Source organism: Falco peregrinus, chromosome 7 (genome assembly GCF_023634155.1).
Source record: "Falco peregrinus isolate bFalPer1 chromosome 7, bFalPer1.pri, whole genome shotgun sequence".
Lineage (NCBI taxonomy): Eukaryota > Metazoa > Chordata > Aves > Falconiformes > Falconidae > Falco > Falco peregrinus.
Genome location: NC_073727.1, coordinates 13,150,721 through 13,168,210, shown reverse-complemented (window position 1 = coordinate 13,168,210; position 17,490 = coordinate 13,150,721). Strand labels below are relative to the sequence as shown.

Genomic DNA, 17,490 nt, shown 5'->3' with positions numbered 1-17,490 from the left:
TCTCAAAAGGCAAAGAATAACTGGAACAACTCTTGAGTTCTTCACATATGGAGAGAAATCCTCTCCAAATCACTGCAGATCTGAAAGGATTTGCTGGTACTGGATGGCCACCGCTATGTTTACACCCCAGCAGCACTAAGAATATGGAGCAAAGGGAAAGAAGCAGCACCCTGCATGTTTTCTTTCCCACAAGGGAAGCTTTCTCCCCTCAAAAGCAGCACACTCGGGTTTTTGGTCAACAAACCTGTTCATAGCAGATGGATGGGATTTTCAAAAGCCTTCAGCACTGCATAATTGGTGCTATTAAAATCAGTGGGAAACCCGCCCTGGCTTTCAGCAGAGACTGAGTTAGGCCAACAAGAAGCCTCTTGGAAAACCTCAGCTTCAATACCTAAGCAGCACTTGTTCATCTGTCCTTAGGCTCAGCACCAGGAGCAAACGCCATTACTTACCGGCCTCAGAGAACGATGAACACGGGCCGCCTTCACATACTGCCACTTTGTCTTGCTCTGCGCTACCTTTTGGCAGCTGTTGCTTACTCCATGTATCCCACGTAAGTAAAACCTCCTGAGTTTACTTCCTACAGTATACAAAGGAACGCAGAGCTCTAGGAAGAAGCTTGTACCTAAATTAGTGGGCAAAAGTCATCTATGCCATGGTGAGACGTACCATGCCACAGAAAAAGGGAAGTGTTCTTGAGGTTGAATATACCTTTTACTAACTGGTTTTAGTGTTTAGCTAGTTTCAATGTAATTTGTTAATAGCCATGACACTGAGAAGCTATTTCATGGGGGGAGAGAAATCAATATTTCCTTTTTATTCACATAATTCTAATGTGCCTACCCCCAAAGGGCATCAATTTTCCTGAAAATATAAAAAACCAGTAAGATTTCCGACTTCCTGCAGACTGTTTGAGTGAAGTCTTGGGCATAATGAAATATATCCATAAAGAGTAAAATAAAAAAGTACGTTTGATGCTCATTGAAATACACCAGGAGAAATGCAAAGAAAATTAGCGATGGCTGACTGTGCCACATTCTTGATTAAAAATAAAGAACAAAGATGTTACACCAGCCCTAAGGTTAACTTAAAAACTTGCACATAGAATTTTTAATTATCCTTACATACACAGAAATCTTCTTCACCACTGCTTTCATTAGGAAGATGCTGGTATATAGCACACACTGAACACTGTGCAACACAGCAACTCTACAGAACATGTGTGGCAAGATGATCCACTACAGCTATGCTTCCCCTGCGGGTCCAGTACATCTGGTGTTTACAGGGGATCTTACAAATCAAGACCTTGGCTTTCTGGTCTTACTCTCAAAAATCATACTTCTAGGCAGTATCAGAGCTCTGGCAGTTGTCAGGTGTCATTTCTGACTTATTTGCAGATGATCAACTAGACTGACACCAGGAAGGCTGTGTGTTTACTTGGTAGTGAGCGAATGTCCTGAGCTCACATGGCTTTTGCTTAATGGCTGGAAAAATTTAGACAATTCATTCTATGTTTGCCTTGTTTTTCTGATTGTCACTGTCAGATGTAAAGGTGGGGAAACACTACCAGAAAACCAAACAAAAAGAGGCCCACAAACAAGGTGAACCTACACAGAAATAGTAGCAGACATGCAGAGTCATCCCTAAGCAGGATATATAATCAACTGTTAATGTCACTGCCCTTTGGTAGACCCCTGACTAATGCAAAATAAAGTCGCATTGGAATAGATTATATTATAAAAATCACTCCAGCTGAAGAAGGTGGAGGAGAAATTCCTGTCTGGCATGAAAGGGGAGGGAAGACACATTAATTGCATTGTGCCATTTTATAATTGCGTTCCAGTGGTAAATCAAGCCTGAGGGCTGACAGCCAATGCTCGGGAGGAAAGTTGCGGCTGTTTAAATCCATTCCATTCCCTGGTTCATGACTGAGCTAAGAAGCTGCAAGATTCAGAGGGGATAAGAGAGCAAGAAATGTGAATTCAAGTAAAACAAACACTAATCTAACCCCTGTGAGTTATGCCCTGGATTAATCTCACTGCAGTGACCCAGGTCTTAAAGCAAGGGCAGCCTCAAGCTCAAAACCATGTCTTTCTAGTGGGCATTGCAGATGAAACACATTTCTTGTGCTCACTTTGTTGTGCTCATTAGCTAAGTAATCGCTTGTGCTTATTAGATAACAACCTTTTAAATCTGGAACTGCATGTGAGCTCTGCAAGAAGGCTGTCCTCAGCCATTCCCAAGGGTGCACTCATTTTTATTCTGTCTCTTCAAATCACTCTTTAAGAAGCACTTCCCCTGCACACTTAAAATAAACCACAACTGAGCTTAACACCCAAGACAATTAAACTTATCTCAGTTCTTAGTCCCTTGCTCATAGATTCAACACACTTAGGGTGAAACTCTGGACCCATAGAAGCCAGTAGTAAAACTCAATGGGAACTAGGATTTTGCCACAGGGCTGCTCTCTGTACAGCCTCCATCATCAAAGGAACATAAGGATGACTGCAGGGCATGTCAGTCAGGCATGAAATTACACAGAGAAACCCCACTAAATAATTGCCCAAATTGTATATTGCTGAGGAGAATAACTCAGAGAACAAACTGCGTGAATGGATCAGAGCTGTGTGCAGTCAAATGAAGATGAGCAGAGATTTGTACTACAAATTTTACACAAGAAGATACCTGTAACTTTAAAAAATATGATTAAACATTTTTAGGTCAAATTCAGTCCAGGTATAGCCATTATGGTGGAGTTACACCACCACTTCTATTGGTGCACCTCCATGAGTTTTGCAATGAGAAGTAGTAAATACAACAAACAAGGCAACATGAATTCTCCCTAGAAAGCCACATAGCACAATGCATTCATAATGACTTCATGTCACATTTCATTTGAATCTTTATACTTTTTATTATATACCCCTGAATGTTGATATTACTTTAAAACATGCTGTGAACTTAGTACTTTCAGGTTGCAAACTTATTGACAGGTCCTTTTCCTGATTGTGTGAAGATTGCACATTCATGTCTATCCATTCACACAAAGTGCTGAAGTCCGTGAAGCAAGGTTTTCCAAGGATCAGCAACAGGAAAGGACAGACTACACAAGGAAGTGAAATCCATGTCGATGAGATACAGGTTACCTGCCTACAGCTTCATCGCTCGACCTTCCCAGCCTGCTTCACTAGAAAATAATTCAGCTTTGCCCAAATTACTGCATTCAATCTGCACATCACATGAAGAAGAGATCAAAAGCCTGACTGCTGATCTATGGCAGGTTTTAGTACTCTACTAGATCTCTCATCACTCTCCCATGGACTTGGCTAAGCTCATAGCAGAGTCAGGAGGAGGGAACTATGCCCACATGTTTGGTTACTCACATTAACACACCAGACTGAACTAAAGAACTAAAAACTGGGCACACACCCCCTTTCACTAGCTCTGCTATAGGAGTAGTAAATGCCAGCAGGGCAGTAGGGCAGGCAGCAGTGGGCTGGGATGTTAAAACATGACAGCAAGTTTCAGCAGAGCTCCTCTGGCAGAGCCTTGAAAGAGCCCAGAGACAGCAGCTCACAAAGAGCAGGAACATGCTCAGCAAACAGAAGGACCTGATAAAAGCTGCATTACGAATATCACCTAATTAACATTACCTACATTTCCTAACAGTACAAAACTTAATCTGTATGCAGGGTCAACTTCAAATGGAAAGGAGGTCTAAGCCGCAGAGATACACAAGGGTGCATAACCAAAAGTCATGGTCTTAAAGAAAGGGAAAGCTTAAAACACAAAGCAAACCATTACACCATCAAGCAGGGTCTTGGTGGCAATGTTGGAAACCCCATGACTTGGAAAGTTTAAATTTAGAGTAAACAAAGCATTAGGAGGAGGCTTACGCCCCAGGGAGCAGTCCTGCCTCATCAGGGAGACAGGCTGCACCGGCCACCTCTGCTTCCAACGTCCCTTCTGCAGTACATAATCACACTGCTTTGATGAGCTATTTCAGTCAAGCCAAAGATTTCAAATACATGGCAATTTAGAGATTACCTATCACCTCTGCTTCAAGCAGTACTTCTGCTTCAAATAATCAGCTGGGGGAGCTGCTGGCCAGAGAGTTCTGTTTCAGCCTGGGCCAGATTAATGAACGAAGCTGCACTGGTTCTCTGATTTTCAAGAGCAACTTTGGCACTGTAAGCTCTTCTGGACCCTGAGCTCACTGCTTACCATCCTCTGCAAAGTCATTAATATAGTTTGACAAAGCATAGCCCAAACTGCTCTTTAATTCACTGACATTTCTGAACTTTCCTTGTTCAAACCGTCTAAGTGGTGGAAATCTTCTAACATGCAATATGACGAACAGTGGGTTCCCCTCCCGGTGGTACTGACGATCATTACTCTTACTTTCTATCAGTTTCCTCCCTCTTTCGCCTTGACCTTCACTATCTTACAGACATTCGGGGTCATGAGAAAGGGCCCTTTCTCATTCCTGTTGAGGCCACTTAGAGCTGTTACATCAGTGGGACTATGCAATATCCCGTGACTGGGCATGGCAGAAGCCATTGTCCTTGGATAACCAGGAAACCTAGAGCAGCTGGAGTATTTTCTACTTTGTATTTTGCTCTGCCACAGTTAATCCAGAATACTTGGGGAAAATAAAACCCTCTTCAGAAACAGTAACACACACACACCTTCCAGCCTCCTCATTTTGTGATCAACGGCCCATGTTTTGAGAGTCACAGCAGCTACTGGAAAGTTTATCTCATCTTCCCATCACCGAAGAGGTCAGCTCCCCTTTGCTTTCTGTCACGGAAACCTTCTTGGTACGCGCAACTAGAAAAGGGGGAAGGAGGGTTCAGGGAATCCTGTGGTTAGCATGCAAGGAATCTGCTCCCTTTTGTACATGCTGTTGGAGTGACAGAGGGAGACAGTGGCAGCCAAGGTGTCCTGTGTCACCCTTAAAGGACAAAAGGAAATACCACATCAGCAGCACTAGTGATTCTCATCACCAACAACTGGTTGTCCCACAGAGTGTTGAAAGAGGCCCAGGCCACAGCTGTGCCTAAGCTCCCTCCCCAAATTAGCTAATCTTTCTAAGGAGAGGCATGACTCCGACCCAGAGCACCTTCTAAGCACAGTTCCTCTTGGGGAAACAAGTCACACGCTAAAACATTGCCCTCTGAAGTGTAGTTTCCTGCTGAATTCAGTATGTGTATATATGAAGACAGAAGCTAGCCTGCAATGTCTTTGATAAATATCTGGGAGCAGAAACACAAAGGCTACATGCCCCTCCAGGACTTTTTATTTTCCTTCTAAATAAGCTTTGCTCCAGGGCTTTCTGTTTTCCTTCCAAATAAACTGTGGGTTTACTTTTCTATCAGTTTACCAAAATGAGAATATTGCAGGTAATCTGCTGTAAAGTGTAATCTAGTTTTCTGGTAACAAGCAATCATTTTAGACCAACCATTAAACATTCTTCCCTACAGACCTTTAGCGGTTTATTGCTGAAAACAAGTGACATCAGGAATACTGATTCAGGAATGAGAGGCTGCAAAAAGCTTTATAAGCAAGCTACTCCAACCTCCTCCTCTTCAGCTGAGCAGTTTCCTTCAAATATAAACACACCTCCATGTATTTTTGCAGGCACAAGTTGCACATTGTAAGCTTGGCTAGGAGTGACTAGGTTTCTTACCAGATTCACATATCAGGAGACACTTAGCATTAGGCAATGCAGAACACTTAGCCCTCCTATTTCTCCTTTGTCCTCTGTGCCAGCATTTATGCCTTCATCTGAATAAACACACTGTTTCTGTATCTGTTTATCAGCTTCCTTATTTCCCCAGAGGCAAGATCTCATGAGTTGTCCCCATGGCAGGGAACTGCAAATGTATACAGTAGCCTAACAGGTGAGAGGGCCATGGCATAAGGGAGAGGATAAAGCAGCTGAGGATGGCCCCCAGCAGATCTCCTTGGAGTAAAAGGTGTCTCCAGATGTTCCCATGTCAGCCCCTGCTGTGCAGCAATGTAATTTAGCTTCTTCACCACCCTCTCACACTAAAAAAATCACTGGGCAAATTAAAAATGGGCTTGGCCATTGACCCTGTCTGGTGACATGGGCCAGAGCAAGAGAAAAACTCCACTGTGAAAGCACAATGCACAGACCTACCAAAAATCTTCAAGCTCTCAAAATTGTTGCATGTTCAGACCAGCTGCACCTGCACAATCGCTCCAAAGGGGTAAAGGTACATGGGAGGTCATCACAAAGACACCACCACACACAGGACCATGCTAGCGCAGCTCTGCCCTTCAGGACCCAAACCATCCTGCTTTGACAATACAGTTTCTAGTGAGCATACAACTCATCTCTACGTAAATCACACAGTGTGGACAAACACCCTCTTACCTACTGCCAACTATTTTCAGTGTCATGACCCCAATATGCCTAAACGACCCTTAATATTCAAGGATTTACTTTTCTGGGTGAAAGATTAATAGATTTCGGTCCTGCCAGCTGCCCTTCCTGACCTACAAGCAAGAAAAGAGATGGTTCAGCCACCAGAAAGCCCCTCCTCACAGACCTCCTCTGCCAAGGCAGGACAGTTTGCACTGCATGGGTCCCTTTTACCAGAACCACCAAGGCTTCAGATGTTCTTTTTCTCTGTCCCTCATCCATCCCTCCTGGTTGGGACAAGGACATTGTTCTTTATTACTTCGCAGTCAGGAACACCCTCTGCAAGACTCCACAAGGAAAGCACAGAATAGCCAATACCAGAGCAGACTATTAATTAACAGCACTAGTGCCCCAAATTAGCTTCTATTACTAAAGAACGAGTGGGAGTTTTCTGCACTTCCATCTTCAAAGTACCTCAAAGACGCTTCACAGATGGAATCTGATGCTTCACAGCACAGATCTCTCTTTCCTTCCTGCCACGTATCTCATGGGGCTCATGAGAACTCTGGGCTCCCCTGTTAAACAATGAAGCATGGGGAGCAGGGGGACTTGTTTAAAAAGCAAATAGTGTCTGGCTTTCCACACAACTTCATTTCATTGTTCTGATCTCTTCATATTCGTGTGCCTTGACCTAAAAGTTAACAAGAGACCAACCACATCAAAACTGAAATCCCAGTCTGAATGTCCAAATTCTTTGTGCATTTGGAAATCTCCCACTGAATCTGACATTACGGTGTCAGAATAACAGAAATGTGTAGTTTGAGGTCACTGCCTTAACATCTCAGACACGATCCCCCAAGTGGTCTGCATTTCATTTCAAACAAAAACAAGTGACTAAAGTGAGGGATCCTGGCAGCCAACCACATGAGGCTGGATTAGTAGTGGTTGTCTCAGTATGATCAACCCTTTCTTTTCCCTTTTAAACATAGAAGCAATGTCTGAACTGGACATTTCCAGGGGAGAGAGCTTCTAAATGGGAATTAACTGTTACTCACAGGTAGTGTTTGCAGGGAAGAGTATTAATAACTGCCCCTTACACTCCCTCCAGGCCACTCTCCAGAGAAGCAGCAAATTTATACAGTCACGGGTTTGACTAGACACGCAATTTTATGTACTTAATTTTGAAGGGTTTGGTTTGGCTGACTTTTTTAATTACTGCCAATCAGAAAATACACACAATTGGTCCTGCCTATAGCAGCCATACAGCTGAGTTTCAAAACCACAAAAATACATGCAATTTCCTTGTCTACAACTTTCCAAGTTTCCTACATACATGTATTTCCTACCAGCAAGCTGCAGGCAGCTTGCCATTCAGCCTGTAGAGTTTCTTGCTTACCCTCCAGAGAGGCCTCACCCCCTCCAGGACTGAGAAAGAAGACAAGATTCGTCTCTGGCATTCAGAGTCATCCTACCCTGGCTAAGGACAGCACATTGAGGTATCAGAGCCACATTCAGAGGCACCAAAGCGGCACTGTGGATCTCCTTCAAAGAGACTCAGGAATTTGTCCAAGGTCCCCCCAAGAAATTTGTGGCATAACAGAGAATGTCAGATACTTCTCTAGTACATCTACATCCCCAGAAATGGGTGAAGAGGAATGTTCTGGTCTCACTCATGTAACAAACACACTGTACAAGAGATCTGCTACAAGACTACCTACAGGTAACACAGTTCTCACTCTGATAAATAGAGGAGCTGTAATTATAAGCACTGTAAGTGTTGGAGGCAAAGCTAATGGGTAACAGCTCTAAGGACATAAGGAGCTAAGCCAGGCAGGTAAGGAACTTTTTAAAATCCCTCCTGCACATAAAACCGTGGTGTGGAAAGCCAAAGGTTACATCTTCCCTGTTCTCAAGTTCTTCCACATGCCCTAAGCGGGCCACTCACCCACAAGGGATGAGGCTACACACATAGCTATCACAGCTATCAGTCACACTGGTTAATGAAAAGTTTCAAGTAAAATTTGCAGTAGATCGGTAAAATGAAGAAGGGAAGGCTAGCCTCTGCCAAAGTTCTCGGTCCACGTTCTCCCACCCTAAACAACACAGCTGCCTCTTGCCTATTGTATTATGAACTTCTGTTATCATATCTGGGAAAACCTTCCACTGATAAGGACCGTGTCCTCCCTTACTGCAGCTCAGTCATTTGTTATGCAGTAGAAGTGTTACAAGGGCAACTGCAAATCTGACAGCTTAAGGGTTACACTGTGAGCAAACTCCAACCCCGTGCAAATTCTTGAGGATTTCCCACTGACATTTGGAAGCCAAATCAACTTCAAAAAAATGCTGTAAATTCCTCTTAAAAACTCTGGGTGCAAGAGTGAGAAGTGACTTGGGAAACTCTGGCCTTTAGCCAAATTAAAAAAGAAATTATTCACTAACACTGTAGGTTCATTAATCTAGTTCTGCTATAAAATTTTGAGCCATTATTGATTCATAGCCATAAACACACTAGATGCTTGAGATCTTTTCCCAAAAGTTTTCACAGTCCCAAATCCTGTATTTGGAAAGATTTGTGCTTACTTCAACACCCAGGAGGCAGGCCCCATTCATCTCAACAACATCAGCCAACTCACGTTTCTGATTTTAGTTGTTCCTACTGACAGTTGAGTAACACTGGTACCTTCCAAATAATCCTTTGATTTGCCAATGTCACATGTGCTCTTGGAAGGATACATATTGTCAACATCCCCTCACAAACGGACAGAGCTGATTAACTACTGATGCTAGGGACATTACAAGCTTAAGTGATGTACGAACACTTACTGTGGCCTAAGAGCCAAATGAGTCAGAAGTAAACCCAAGTATTCTCTCTGCGTTTCAGGTTACCAAAGTAAAAGCCTCTTGAAATATGATCGGTTCTAAAGTAAAAAGAATGCCACAGCAATTGTTGAATGTGTTGAAAAACCTAACCATTGGGAAGGAAAACTATTTCAAAAAAATGTACCTTCAAACCCAGTCAAACTTAATGTAGTTTTGCGGTGTAATTCTGTTTCAGCCACATCCCTGATCAGTTACTGAGTAGTTTCAGCCAAGTTAAGAAATTCATCAGCAAAATCTAATTCAGTCCTGTCTAAACTACAAAGATGAACTATCCACTGAGCTGTGTGAGACGTCAGTGCTCCCATGCTGGGTAGCACTGCTTAATACAGGTCTGTGCAGCACCAGCACAGAAAGATTCGGCTTGGCCAAGGAAAGATGGAAGTCCAAAGTGAATAGATGCAGTTTAATGTGCAGTACCTGAAGGGAAGTGCCAACTGAACAGGCAACATCTTCTTTAATTAAAGTTGCATAGGAGTGGGGATAGCGAGAAGGACACATCTGATGACTTGGTACAATTCGGCCATAAAAAGAAGACTGGATGCTGATGGTGGTTCTGTGAGGACATCTCAGGGAAACATATTCTCCATCACAGGCATGGTCAGTGTAATTCTTTAGTACTTGTGATATGTAACCTGCAAAAACCAAGACAAAACACATCATTAGTGAACGGTAGTTAATATTTAGGTGATTATACAGCAGTGCAGTTTAACAAACGCACAACTAACAAGCAATGAGGGACATGGATTTTATTACCCATCTCACACACGTGCAAAGGAGAGAGATAATGACATGGTGGGGGTGGCTTGGTGATTTGACCTTCAGCCATGTTATATATCCTCAGTGGAAGCAATATTCAGATGCTCCAAACTCTTAGTCCAGTCATACCACTTATTGACACCAGCATGTGTCAAGTTTACGGGAAACGCAACCAAGCCAGACTCATTATTTAGACCACATCTAGATACCACATGCAATTTTTGGCCCCCCAGTACAAGACAGACTTCAATAAACTGGAATGAGCTCAACAGAGGGCCACTGAGATGGTTGGGAGCTGGAGCACTTGCCCTATAAGAAGTGGCTTGTTCAGCCTGGAGAAGAGACAGCTTTGGGGGAAACCAATAGCAGCATGCCAGTATCTGCAGGGAGGTGTCATGGAGATGGAGCCAGGCTCTTCACAGTGGTGCATGGTAGACGAATGAGATAAAACAGGCACAAGACAAAAGAAGAGAGTTTCAGACTGGGTGTATGAAGCAAATTTTTTGCTGTGAGGCCAGTCAAGCAGTAGACCAGGCTGCCCAAAGAAGCTGTGCAGTATACACCTTTGGAGATTTTTAAGGCCTTACTGGGACAAAGCCCTGAGTGCCCTGGTCTGACCTTCTAGTTTACCAGGAGGTTAGACTAGAGACCTGAAGTCCCTCCCAGCCTCACTTTTCCTGTGAACTTACAATCATAAGCAAGACAGGCCCAGACACAGAGCCACTAAAAGGAAAGCTGGGGTTGCAGTTGGTTGCATGAAGGCCTATTCCATCATGGCACACCAGTCACATCTTCGATCTCTCTTCACAATATGTCAGTTCAATTCTTCTGGTTGCACCTTCTTTTCTAGGCCTTTGACACAAAAGCTTTGCTTTCTCTCCTTTTTTGCAAAGTTTCAATCTTTGTAGAAGGCATACAGCATGCAGAACCAAATGTCTCCTTGTTTGTGAGAGGATGACATTATCCACAATAATAAAGTTGTTAACAAGAATAAAGCATGGGGAGAAAGCCTGCCACGGCAACTGCCAAACAAATCCTGGCTTTGCCACACTCAGGCATGAGGGGAAAGCACTGTGGTGCTGGTATAGAAACATCTGTGCAGGGAAGACTATAGCATGTCCCAGGTCAGCATCAGCCATGGTCCCATTCAACCCTACGGATGTCCTCTGTGTCATGAGCTTGGAAGTCCCCTTCCCACTGCTGGCCACCCACACAAGTCTGCCAGCAGCAATCCCATGGTGCCCTGTCCCTGTCTTCCTCTTAAGAAAAGGTAGAGGAAGCCAGGGACAGGACATTGTGGTATTGTTGCTGGTAGACTCTTAAGAGGCAGAGAGAAAAGACAAAACCATTAAAGAAACAAGTAATCCCTGGACACATTCCTAAGAGGGAACCTGATGTATAACTTAGATTTGTTTTTAAAAGATGGCTGGAATGTGACTGTTCTCTTGGTGGCCCATAATCATAGAATAATTTAGGCTGGTACCTCTGCAAGTCATCTAGTCCAAGCTTCTGCTCAAAGCAGGGCCAACTTAGATTGAGTTTCCCAGGGCCTTATCCTGAATATCTGCAAGGATGGGGCCTCCACAACCTCTCCAGGCAACCTGTACCAATGCTTAACAACTTTCACAGTGAAAAATGTTTACATCACATGCAATTGAGATTTCCCATGTTATGTCTTCTTTTTGTTCACTCTGGTTCTTCCATTGTACGTTTCAGATAAAAGACTGGTTCCATGTCCTTTATAGTTTTAGGTAAAACAGTAATTAGATCCCACTCTCCTTATTCTTTACTTCTCCTAGATGAACAGACCAGCTCCCTCAAGTCTCTTATTATTTATCATACGTTCCAGTGCCCTTGCTTTCTTGGCAGCTGAAGGGACTCTCTCCAGATTCTCAACATCTTTGCCATACTGAGGGGCCAGCTTGGTGTGCAGTTACCCTTCCTTACTGCAAGGTGCACTGCTTCCTCATGTTCATCATCATGTCTTCCAAGACAGGATAATGCACACAGGGAAGGGCAATTCACGTGGTCTGAGAGAATTCATGTGGCTTGCTCAGAGTTATTCCAACATCAGCTGTAGCTCTCCTTGTAGACACATCTGTAGGGTACATTTACTCCACCAAGTTAAACACTCCCAGAGCCTTTTCTCTGCCCCAAGGCCATATCCAGCAACTTCATCTTCCTCTCCAAAATAGTATGACCTACATCCAGAGGCCATACTGGGAACAGTTCCTCCATACCAACACTGAAACCTAGCTCAGGAGTTGCATGAAAGAACACTGGTCTGAACAAATTTCAAGGTGCCTAAAAGAACTATAATCCTTGCCCTTAGAGATAACCCACACACAGTAATTTAGCTTCAGCATTCAAGCTGCCACTTGAGTGAGGGCTGTTTTCTCTGATTTCTCTAAATTTTAGCCTGTAGTTCTTATTTAGCAGTTCTGTTGCTGCAGTGCCCCAAGGTGTGTGCCAAGTAGATATTTACTCAAATCAACATAATAATTTCCAAGTCCCCGGGGCAGCATTTACTTATAAGAAAAAGGCTGAGACACAGCCCCAGTAACTAGAGTGACAGGGCTGCATCAGATCCGGAACAGCACTGTTTAATTCAGTGCCTTTATCTCACTTATTCAAGGAAGCACTCTGTGGACAAAATGAACTACTGGAGTGCATCTCCTTCCCCAGTCAGTAGAACACATGCACTGTGTGATGCTGCACACCTACTCCTGGTGTAAGATCAGCTCTTCTCCCTCAAAAGTAAGGCAACCATACAACATGGGCATCAGGAAAAGCAAACTACAAACAAAACCAGAACATAACACAAAACATTAAACTCTCCTTTCCACACAGTTACTCCAGTGCATTAGGACTTTTCCCTGAGGCTGACCTATCAGGGATCCAGAGAAATACAAAGTGCAATCAGTACTCTACTGGCTCCTCTGAATATTCAATTCTTCTGTCAGAACAGCCATCCTAGAGTGTGCCTTTCATATTACCAATTCAGGACCAGGGAAGGTTTCAACCCCTGCAATTAGCACAGATCACTTGTTGAAACAACTCCTTCCCCTCATCTTCCATCAGCAATCTCAAAATAACTTGAGTTCATTCAGGCTCAAGATATTGGAGTGATTGAATGCTTTGATAATGACTGGCTAATAACCAACAAAGCACGATGTGTGAAACATCTGGCACTCACCACTGTCAGAGAGAAGATACTGGATTAGGCATGGGCATGATCAGGGATGACATGATGTTCTTCAAAGAGCAGAAGGAAGTGGCTGCAGAGAGTAATGTGCTTTTTTTTCCCCTCCATCCCCCCCCCCCCCCCCCCCTTAAGCATACCAGATTTGTACTAGATTCATTGGTAGTTCTTTTGAAAGTGTTGATCTGTCATTGCCCATTCATTCACGGTTCAGTAGTACAAAATCTGAATTGTTTTCAGCATCCTTGCTGAATTTTTGGTAGCAAACCTCCAGTGACCTTTTGTACCACTGCATGTGGTACCAGGGAGGGAACTGCTGGGAAGCTCTTTACTGAATGAAATGCATAAACACGTAGTCAATGGCACTTGTATACCAAGGTAAGAAGCACTTCATAAGCATACAAGGAATAGCTTAGGGAGCTCTTTGACTCTTTCCTGGCAAGCATGAAAAAAATCTCTTTTTGATGGCTGCAAGAAATGTTTTTCATTTAGTAAAATGATAGAGCAGATCACCGATCAGCTATTCATAGACAACAGAATGTGACAGTCAAGAAACTGAGATGATAAAGGTATTATCAAATGATGTTATCATTCCCCATCAAGTGTATGTTTCTGCATTATCTGGGATATGATTATCTCTTGTATCTGGGATAGTCTTGTAAGTGTCCACTCCAAAGAAAGATAAGGCAGGCTGTTTTTAAAGATGGCCAAAGACATTTGCCACTTCTTTCTTCACCTTCAAATTCTGGCACGTGAAATCTCCATTGTCAGATCCAGGACCTGAAGGCAAGCAATTATTTTAGGAAAACACCCCAGCTGTACTGCTACAGCCAAATCTACTCTATTTTGTCATGGTTAATCTTGGAATGGAAGTGACGTAAATTCTCATGATTTTACCAGGAAGTTATTTGGTGGTTCACTTATCAGTCTGCCTAGGCAAGAAATGTTAGAGCAAGTGGTAATTTGAGCTTTTCTTTAAAAATACATGTTTCATTTGAAAGCATGGTAAAAGCATAAAATAAATCTGAAGCACTAAGCCCACCAAACCCTTTCCAAGTACCACATGCATTGAAAATCTGGGATAACAAAAACAATCTCAAAGTATCTTGGGTTTAGCGTTCTTCTTTTTTTAAGGATTGTATAGAGGACACTGGATTTTTGCCGGTTGGCATCCATACTCCCAAATTAAATCAATGTATACGAGTCAGGTGCTAAATATCTCATTTCAAAAGATGATGTCACTACCAAAGCAGAGATTTACATTCTGAAGACAAAATAAACAACCAAAAAAAGTGCATCATAAAAACGATAGATTATTCTTTCTCTCTAACAAGAAGGTAATAGTCCTTTCAAGCACCATTTGCAGTTTATTTTTCTAAAGTCCAGTTCGACCCCTTATGAGTCACTGGCAATTACTCTCCACTACTCACCAAATACAATGCTTCACGCTGACTGTAACTCCATCCCACCCAGCAATGCGAGTTCCCAAGAACCATTTTCACCATTGCCTCTCCAGGTAACTCTTTCTCAGTTCTCATCCAACAGCCTAAGTTCTAACCCTTAACACATATGCAGACTAGATAAAAATAACAGTTTCATACAAAATATCATCATTTTACAGGTACTGTGAATCTAAACATCGTCCTTTACTTACTCTCTCAGAGCTGCAGCCCTGCTTTTTGGAAACCAAAGCAACTGATGGAGCTCTTTACAAAAGCACAGATGATAAAACAGCCTCCACCCCACTCAGATGAAATTAGTAGAGTATACAAACACTGATTCATACATCACATTTAACCATGGTTGCCTAAAAGCAGTAAGCCCTCTTCTCCTGCTTCTACCAAATACTGCTTTAGTTTTGTTTGACAAGGTACATAGCACCACACTATCTCGCCAATCATCAGAAGACAAATTTCATCTTTCACCAGTAAACATACCTGTGGGTGTGTGCTGGAGGAATAGAGACAATAACAATAAAACTAATTCTTTGTATAGTTCGGATAAGATCTGAAACTTCTAATAAATTACAAGGAAACTCAAATTATTTTAATGATTTATGGCCTACTACACATAATTCAAACGAGTGCTTCATTAGTATCCGCATCAAGCTATATCTATGCTATAGTAATGTCTTGTTAAAATATCCCATTTTGAGCTTTTGTAGTTACAAATACAGAAGCGTATACACACAATAGAGTAAAATCAACATAATGAAAAAAGAACACTACTTAGAAATATGCAATTTCCCCTTATCTGAAACACATTAAGTCAGTGTAATTAACTGTGTTAGTGAATAAAAACATTGCCTTGTTCCTCATTCGCAGAGATTCTTTTGTTTTTAATCCTCTTACTTTCCAAATATATATACTTTTTTCCCCAGTATCTATGGTTATTTTCTTCTTGTTTCCTCAGCTTCCTTGCAGAGGTTTTTGAGACTTTGGATGTGAAACAGAACTTTCTTCCAGGAGAGACCATAATCAGATACTTTTCTGGAGCTCAGACTACCCCTGTACCACACTGGCTTTCAGATAGGCTAGGGACTGCAGAATTTCAGCTTATTCTTTATACACAGAACGCCGATACTCATCACATCTCACAGAAACAGTGCTAAGCCAGCGGAATAGGATAACACGCCACAAGGACAGGCAAACAGGGCTGAAATGTGACCCCAGGCAAGGCTTGAAGCCAGAGCAAGTAACTCAATGAATGTATTTCATACCAGGCATTACTGATAATCCTGTGGTTGCAGTAGTAAAAGCAGCTCTCTCAAATCACAGAGAAGCCTAGTGCGGACAAGCAGGGTTTGTTTTGCTTTGGTACTAATACCCGAGATTAAAATTTGCTATTACAAACCTTCTACAGAGAGATTTGCTTTCCCTTCAGCTACTCCCCAACGCTTTCACCTTTCAGATACCATACAGCACTGAATAAACTTCAGCATCTTGTAAGCATACTTAGGAAAATATTTTTATTTTAAGCCAACAGTTCCTTGCCCACTATCTGATCTTCTGTGCCACAGTTGCAGCTCAGAACAGTATCCAGTGTTAACTTAGAAAAACGGCTTTGAAACGAGAGTGAATTTAGAACTACAGATGAGTGCCAGCATTTCAAGGCTAAACAAGGTAACGTGTTGTAAGTGCTGAACAGTATTTCATAGGTCTCCTGGGTTTGTATAAGGATGAGAACGTAGTGGAAATTAGATTGGTGAGGGCTAGGGGGGACAGGAATAAAAGCAGGTGGTTTTCAACTCTGCAGATACCTAACAGATAACTAACTCAGATACCAGTAAGGATTATTGCTAATTATTCCCTTACATTTCCTAACTGTAAACACCTATAAAATTTAATGAAACACTGCAGCCCTTTCACAGACAGTTGGAATAACTCTAGAGAATTTAATAAGCAACTCCAACTGCAAGCATTTTAGGTCTAAAACTTTATAAAGAATTGCACCAAATATTCAAAGCAAAAGATCTCCTTTGCTATTTGAATATCATCTTAGATTATTTTCTTTGAATGTTACATAAGTCTGTGGTTTCTTGAGACCTTACTTTTTTCTAAAGTAAGTTTTTAAAGCCCTTATGGATATGGAGATCTTTTTCCCTGATCTTTTACATTTTGAAAAGGCAAATGAAGAGCATTTAAAATTATCTCTTATTTTTAAGCTTATCTTTCTAGACTCAGGGAAATTCAGCTTCGAAGGGCCTCCTGCAAGTCATCTAGTCCAAACTGCTGCTCAGAGTAGGGCCAATATCAAAGTGAGATCAAGCTGCTCAGCACACCTTGTTCAGCTCTCAGCAAGGACTGCCAAGAACAGGGATTCCCCAGCCTCTGAAGCACCTATGCCAGTGTTTCAACACCCTTCTGATTAAAATTGTTTTCAAATAAGTGCTCAGAATTTCCTCTGTTGCCTCTTGCCTTTTTATTTTGCACCTCTGAGAGAACCCTAACTTTGGTTTATGTATAACAATTTTCAGGAAGCAGAAGGAAGCATCTGGGTCCCACCTCAGCCTTCTCTTCTCCAGCTTCCCCTCCTATGCTATGTGCTCCAGCCCAAACCTCCCTACTGGCTCTACACTGGGCGCTCTCCAGTTTGTCAACGTTGCTCTTACAAACTTGTACCAGTATCTTGACCTGTGATTCAAGGGGTTGACCATCCAGTTCCCCTGGATTTAAGGAATTTTTTGAAAAACTCTTTTTTCACTATGTTTATGGTTGCAGGCATCAATGATGTTGAAGGAAATTTGACAGCACAGAGAATTTGG

At 42.4% G+C, this 17,490-nt stretch overlaps 1 protein-coding gene across 3 annotated transcripts in view; it reads right to left on the bottom strand.

Annotated features, from left to right (window-relative positions):
- The window catches only part of EVA1A (eva-1 homolog A, regulator of programmed cell death), a 224,410-nt gene that overhangs the window by 141,304 nt on the left and 65,616 nt on the right, over positions 1-17,490 (bottom strand). For all 3 annotated transcript variants that reach the window (XM_027789182.2, XM_055810990.1, XM_055810991.1), the window contains one exon: positions 9,686-9,900. In XM_027789182.2, coding sequence (XP_027644983.1) covers positions 9,686-9,766 — 81 coding nt within the window. In that variant the 5' untranslated portion in view covers positions 9,767-9,900. The remainder of the gene's footprint in view (positions 1-9,685; positions 9,901-17,490) is intronic.